Source organism: Lathyrus oleraceus, chromosome 3, assembly GCF_024323335.1.
Source record: "Lathyrus oleraceus cultivar Zhongwan6 chromosome 3, CAAS_Psat_ZW6_1.0, whole genome shotgun sequence".
Classification (NCBI taxonomy): Eukaryota; Viridiplantae; Streptophyta; class Magnoliopsida; order Fabales; family Fabaceae; genus Lathyrus; species Lathyrus oleraceus.
This window is the reverse complement of record NC_066581.1, coordinates 425,837,404-425,844,656: the sequence shown is the minus strand read 5'-3', so window position 1 is coordinate 425,844,656 and position 7,253 is coordinate 425,837,404. Positions and strand designations below refer to the sequence as shown.

General features: G+C 42.4%; 2 protein-coding genes and 1 long non-coding RNA gene across 3 annotated transcripts; 1 reads left to right on the top strand and 2 right to left on the bottom strand.

Annotated features, from left to right (window-relative positions):
* The first annotated feature begins 206 nt into the window (after window positions 1-206).
* LOC127128029 (uncharacterized) lies at window positions 207-1,186 on the top strand. The gene is made up of 3 exons (XR_007805627.1): window positions 207-585; window positions 775-872; window positions 973-1,186. It is a non-coding gene; the product is annotated as an uncharacterized LOC127128029 (long non-coding RNA).
* Window positions 1,187-2,378: 1,192 nt separating this feature from the next.
* LOC127131540 (uncharacterized) lies at window positions 2,379-3,005 on the bottom strand. Its single transcript, XM_051060457.1, has one exon. It carries the CDS (start codon window positions 3,003-3,005, stop codon window positions 2,379-2,381), a length of 627 nt encoding a protein of 208 aa, XP_050916414.1.
* A 483-nt stretch (window positions 3,006-3,488) lies between these two features.
* On the bottom strand, window positions 3,489-4,405 carry LOC127131539 (calpain-type cysteine protease DEK1-like). Its single transcript, XM_051060456.1, has one exon. It carries the CDS (start codon window positions 4,269-4,271, stop codon window positions 3,489-3,491), a length of 783 nt encoding a protein of 260 aa, XP_050916413.1. The 5' UTR covers window positions 4,272-4,405.
* Between the last annotated feature and the right edge of the window lie 2,848 nt (window positions 4,406-7,253).

The window sequence follows — 7,253 nt, the reverse complement described above, 5'->3', positions numbered from 1 at the left end:
AATATATGAACCGGGCTAAAAAAGATTTAAAATAAAAAAAACAAAATAAACATTTTTATGGGTTTTTTATTATCTCTGTTAAAAACAAAATAAACTAAATAAATAAAAGGTAAATAATAATAATAAAAGAAAATAAAAGCATATACTTTTTTTGATTTTTGTGTTAAAAATGAAATAAATTAAATAATAAAAGAAAAATTAAAAAAAAGAAAAAAGAAAAAAAAAGAAAATGGAAACACAGAGGTTCGTCTTCCTCCCTCTCTCTCGCATCGCTCCTCTCACTGGAGACATTCATCTCCCTCCACACTCGAAACAGAGACAAACTCAAAGAGAAAACCAATACCCCTAACCTAAACTAAAATGACCAACATTCGTCTCATCCTATCATCTCCTTCACAACGAAACCGAAACGCAACGACAACAACGACTAAGAAAAACGCTGAACCTTTCCTAGAGCAAAATCAAAAGATGCAAACAAAAGGTCACATGTTATGAGGATGTCGAGAGAAATGTGATGATTACCTCCTCAAACGAAGCTCGGCGCGGTTATGATAGTGGTGCGAAGAACTGGTGCGCTCTCTTCAGGTAACTTCCTTCGCCGTCGAATCCGATCCTAGGGTTTCTCTCGCTTCTGCCTTTTTGCAATCTTGTATTGAAAAAGTTATCTTTAGGGTTTTTGATTCAATTCCGCCTCCAGGGTTTTGTTGTGCTCTAGGGTTTTTTGTTGTCCTCTTTTACTGATTCTACCTTGCTCTTTATACTTCTGTGAAGTAGGGTTACAAATTGGTGCCCTTGTGTTCAAAAGTAACTCTGCAAAGCACTTTGGATGCTCAGAAATTGCATTGCCCTATCCATGTTAGATTCAAGAAAAGGTACCCTTCACAAACTTTCCTCTCTGCTTTGACCTCATACCAATTTGGGATGTTTTTGGACTTTGCCCTCTGACTGTTGGTTAATGGTTTTGCACTGTAGGTTTTGCAAATTGACTGATTAATGTGTGCCTTTTTACCACAGTAAAAATGGTGAGCTTGGTTTGACTTGGGATAATGGATATTTTGAAGAGTGATGGTTTTAATGCATAGACTGGCTGCAGTAGGTGACATGATAAATTGGAATTAGGAGATGAGGTTATCAGATCAAAAGTAATCTGCTGAAATGGTAAGTGTGCTTGTGCTTTGGTTTTCTTTGAATTGTTATGGCTAAAGTTAGTGGTTGAAGAATGATGAATGAAATTGTGGCAGATGGTTTTGTTGTAGGTTTAATGTTGCTCAATTCTGCAGCAAACCTTATCCATGCATTTCCACTCGCCTAAGTTCAACTTTGGTCTGGTTTTACACAGCAGTATTCCCCCAGGTATGTTACTAGGTTGTGGTCAGTCAATTAGCATTGGGTCAGTCTTTGGAATAACACCTGTCCTGGTTTGATAACAGGTTCTAATATAACCGGTCTGGAAGCTATGTAACACTGTCTAAAAGCATAGGCAGAAGCCATTTTAAAGGCAAATTTACTGGAATCAACAACATGAGCAGCACCATCTGTCAAGACAACTCGGAGATTTTCAACTGGATGTCCAATTAATGCACATGAGTTGGCAGCTTTCTCAATTGCAAGGACAAAATTTGATGGAACAGCTTGGCCAACACGCATGCTTTCAAATTCAAGCTTAGTTCCCGACTCAGTAAGAAGTGGTTCAACATACCCAATCACACGTCCATATTGTCCTCGCCCTCCAGATTGCTTCTTATGTAAATAATCCAAATCAGCATGTTGAGTAACAGTTTCTCTGAATTTTACACGGGGCTTTCCATTTGCATCAACCTTGTATTCCCTCACACTGCGTTCATCATAGATATCTAAGTGTGGTTCTCCCATTCCAGAAATGATTGTCTGCCCATTCTCTGGGTCCAAGCCAACACGGAATGTAGGGTCCTCTCTTCGGAAGTAGTTCAAAGCTTTCGGAAATTGCTCTCCAGAATCTTTTGAGACAGGTTGTACAGCTAAAGACATCGCAGGTTTAGGTACATCATAGAAGTCATTGTGTATTTAAACAACCCATCAGTAAAAGTATCTCCTCGGCTTGCTGTTTGTATTAATGTGGAGCTTCTGCGGTTTTTGCAGGTTGCAGTTTTGGGTTTATGTTATACACGTTTGGATTTGGCTTGCAGCAGATACTAGACTTATAGCAGGTGGCGACAACAGAAACGAACCATGTATTCAATGGCATTTCCCTGGCGCACATGGACTCTTGTTCACACTGACGGCACGGTACTGCTGGCTCTTGGATTTGCAGGTCAGAGACTTTGGAAATTTCCTGGTTTGTTGCAAGTTGATATTCCTGCAGATGGTGACTCACATTGGTGTTTGCTTCCTGCTTGTTGTCATGTTGGATGAATGCATGTCGCGTATCCAACCAAAACAGCACCAACAACCGTAAGGATATCTGTGCTGGAAATTGAACTAGATTGGTAATCACAGTCGTCCTGGTCAAGAATAATTTGTCGAAGAGCAGCATTTCCTCTATCAATGACCAACAAGGAACAGGTTGGCCGAACATATACCACATCAAAATCATTCAAGAACTTAGCATCCTCACTAGGCCCGTCCCTGTAGCCAGCTACGTTTGACTTTCCTCCAGCGGTGGTTGTAACACCAGCATCTCCAATCTTTCTAATTGCAAGATTCTGAGTATTAGCAACATAAACATTCCCTTTATCATCCATAGTAATGCCTTTGGGATGATTAAACCGAGCATCACTAGGTTTTACATCAACATGATCAGTGTAGCCCTGAAACGACCCAGCTACCAATCTTCCTCTACTATACTGAGATAATGGTGGGGTAATTCGAACAATGTTGCTATTAGTTTCATCAACAGCAAAGAGTTCACCGTCCTCTGCAAAGACGCGGACCCGATAAGGGATAACCCCAATTTCATTTCCTTCCACAACAGTCTCAACTACATAACCATTCTCAAATTGAAGAACATTCCCATCTGATTGTGGCATCTTGGTGGCAGACCTTGTCCATTTGATAAGTGAAGCAAATGCTTAAACAATGGACCGGCGGGAGCAGCGTGAGCTTGAAAATGGAGAGAGAAAGTGGAAGCAAGTAGAATGAGAGCATAGAAGAGTAGAGAGTGAGTTGTCATGATGAAGAAGCTATGGCAAGTGAACCCTTCTTCTTCTTCTTCAATTGCCACAAACACAGTTGCAAAACACTCTTTGCATCTCTCTCTCTAAAAAGTGCTTATTCTGTGAGTAACTTTTTTTTAACTTTGTTTTAGCATTTACGCGGAAAGTGAGCTTTTCTTTTCTGCAGGATTTATACATGTTGGACTCAGTTGTGCAGGCTGATTCTGTTGATGGATTGCTGCAAGCAAATTTTTCCCTGGCTTGGATAAGTACCATCTATATCTTTCCTCATGGCCTGCCTTCATTTGGGATTCATAACAATGCTGCCAACTGGTTTTGCAGGCTTGGTTATAGTTTCTACAACAAGAGGAATGAACTTGAGGTGCTTTGTAAGGCATCTCTCCTTGCAGCTAATGGATTTGTAACCGATAAATGACGAGAAACAGCAGCTCCTAAAAGTACAGAAGCCATAACAGCATAACTGATACAGTGCCCCCAAATACCAGTATTGCACTCCAAAGCAAATAAGAAACACTCGTGATGTTCCAGCAATGAACAATACGGCAACACGACTATTAAGAAGTTGAAAACCATACAGGCAAGCTCCCATATTCCAGTCAAGAATAATAACAGCAACAGATGTGATTGCACCCAGCCAATTTCCTCCTTTGCCGTCAGACCATACAAGATGGAGCCAACTAACAGAACAGATAGTGAGCCAAGATAGAGAAGAACAAGATGGGAAGCCCTTCTAGATTGCCGAGGATCTAGTTCATTTGGGTCTGGTGGTTCGGGTAAACATGCCACAGGGCCCACCTCAACACCCTCAGAATAAGCAAATTTGTAAGCCTTTCGCACATATTCATCCACATCTAGGCCATTTCCATTAAATACCATTCTGCAAATAAATAGCAAGTTGATTGCTAAAGCAACTGCTGAAACTCCAAAAAAGAAACCAGAAGGAGAATATCGGTCAGATGCCCGTGATCCCGTTGTAACATATACTGCACAAAGCTCATATGCACAAAGGAGAGCAACAGCCAGAAGAAGCAGGATTGCAACAGCGCTTGAACTTTGCCACTGGGTTCTCCACCACAGCATAATTGAATAAAATGCCAATAAGAGAGCCGTTCCAGCCATAATTACAGCCAAACCAATCAGGTGTCGATCCAGTATTACAACCAACCAGGATCCCCAAATGATAAGCACGATAATTGGAGAAACTACAACAGACCATGCTGAAAGATTCAGAAAACCACAGAGTAAATGGAGTTGAGGACCTATTACATTGTGTACTGTTTTTCTTGAACATGTGAATGATTGGCTTTGTAGGTTTTGAACACAAATGGCTTGGAAATGGTATGGCCTTGTCATGTGGTTATGGTCTGCTGCAGGCACTGCAGACTTGGCAAGATTTTTGTAGGGTGTTAGCTGCAATGTTTGAGTAGGGCCATGATGCAAGATTTGCTACGTGCTTGGTGTGTTGTAAGTGGTTTGCATCTGGCTCAATGCAGGTTGATTTTATGGCACTGTCTTATGGTTGCAACCTTGTTTGGTTTAAATTTGACACAGGTTTATGTTTTTTTTTTTTTGCAACTTGGTTATGACATTCAATTGGTTTGGCAGCAGGTACATTGCATGAAGCTGGTTGCACTAGCTTAGAGTATGCTTCATGTGTGTGGTTTATGGCTCCTAGTTCATGGCATGATGGCGTTGAAGATCCTGTGCAAATGGCCAAAACAAGATCAAGATGGAGTTGTAAAATGGGATTAGGACTAGGATTGGACAATTGGTGGTTTAGGGTAGAAAAGAATTCAAGTTGACTTTGGTCAAAGTTGACCAAAAAGTCAATTGTTGACCAAAGTCAACAATTGGTCAAAGTGTCAATTTTTGTATATTTTTGTATGGAATCAAATGTAATGGTTTAAAATTGAAATGGATTAATAAAACGGTTTGAAGTTGGTTTCACAATTGGTTTAATCATAACTTGAATGTTTGACTCTTGAAAAGAAAATAACTTGACTGGTAGTGAACGGAACCATGAAATGAGACCATAAGGTTAGGGTTTTGGCAAAGTGTCCATGCACCAATGGCATGACCAACAAGTGGCTAGAAACACAAGAAACTTGGTTGTTCAGATGACCCAGACCATAGATGTATCCACACTCACAACACCATGACTTTGAATCAAAACCAAACCTCATATAAAACCAAAGCAAGGTTAGGCCAAGCATGCCAAACAAACATGAAAAATTCAGGACCAAAATCGGGGTATGACAGTTGCCCCTATTTAAGCGTCTTCAACTAGAGAATGTGAAGCAAGACGTTCTTCATATGATCATAGTGGGAGATGATTAAATACTAAGAAGACCCGGATTTTGATCCTGAATCCCCATGAAATAGTTAACAATGTCTGTCAGAATCGGCAAAGGAGCAATCTCGAAAGAAGAGTCCGTCCGGTACGGTGAAAATCGGCCTGAGTACCGAAACAGAAAGTTGACCTGGATACCAAAATAAATGGTAACACAGGAATACCCATGGCCTGAACGCCACACATTAGTCTGAACACTAAGCATTGGAATATGAGAGTATCAATGTTGGTCTGATCACCGGAAATCTGGTCTGAACTCCACTTCGATCTGGAAATCGGAAACTGGCTTGAATGCCACTTCGGTCTGGATACCGGGAACTGGCCTGGACGCCACTTCGGTCTGGATACCGGGAAAACTGGCTTGAATGCCACTTCGGTCTGGATACCGGGAACTGGCCTGGACGCCACTTCGGTCTGGATACCGGGAAAACTGGCCTGAATGCCACAAGCTCTTCGTCCTGACTGTTGAGAACTTCTTCGATCTGGAAATCGGGAAAACTGGCTTGAATGCCACTTCGGTCTGGATACCGGGAAAACTGGTCTGAATACCATAAGTTCTTCGTCCTGATTGTTGAGAACTTCTTCGATCTGGAAATCGGGAAAACTGGCTTGAATGCCACTTCGGTCTGGATACCGGGAAAACTGGTCTGAATACCATAAGTTCTTCGTCCTGATTGTTGAGAACTTCTTCGATCTGGAAATCGGAAACTGGCCTGAATGCCACTTCGGTCTGGATACCGGGAACTGGCCTGAATGCCACTTCGGTCTGGATACCGGGAACTGGCCTGGATGCCACTTCGGTCTGAACACCGGAATACTGGCCTGAATACCATAAGTTCTTCGTCCTGATTGTTGAGAACTTCTTCGATCTGGAAATCGGAAACTGGCCTGAATGCCACTTCGGTCTGGATACCGGGAACTGGCCTGAACGCCACTTCGGTCTGGATACCGGGAAAACTGGTCTGAACACCACAAGTTCTTCGTCCTGACTGTTGAGAACTTCTTCGATCTAGAAATCGGAAACTGGCCTGCATGCCACTTCGATCTGGATACCGGGAACTGGCCTGAATGCCACTTCGGTCTGGATACCGCCTCGGTCTGAACACCGGAATACTGGTCTGAATACCATAAGTTCTTCGTCCTGATTGTTGAGAACTTCTTCGATCTGGAAATCGGAAACTGGCCTGCATGCCACTTCGGTCTGGATACCGGGAACTGGCCTGAATGCCACTTCGGTCTGGATACCGCCTCGGTCTGAACACCGGAATACTGGTCTGAATACCATAAGTTCTTCGTCCTGATTGTTGAGAACTTCTTCGATCTGGAAATCGGAAACTGGCCTGCATGCCACTTCGGTCTGGATACCGGGAACTGGCCTGAATGCCACTTCGGTCTGGATACCGGGAAAACTGGCCTGAATGCCACAAGTTCTTCGTCCTGACTGTTGAGAACTTCTTCGATCTGGAAATCGGAAACTGGCCTGAACGCCACTTCGGTCTGAATACCGCCTTGGTCTGAACACCGGAAAATTCTTCATGTCTATCAGCATCGGCGAAGATAACAAAACAGTGATACGTGAGCCGGCACGCATGCCAAGGACCTATGCTGGGGATAACAATCGAAAGATTGACCAAAGAGTGCATGAGATATATTATCTATAGCCGTCAAAACGTAGATAATACACTCGCATGGAAGATTATCCATAACCGGGTTGCAGGTTGTTAAATGAATAATCGACCGAAAAGAAAAAC

Coding starts and splice junctions, on each gene's coding strand:
- LOC127131540 (XM_051060457.1), bottom strand. CDS start 3,005: ATGCCACAATCAGATGGGAATGTTCTTCAATTTGAGAATGGTTATGTA.
- LOC127131539 (XM_051060456.1), bottom strand. CDS start 4,271: ATGGCTGGAACGGCTCTCTTATTGGCATTTTATTCAATTATGCTGTGG.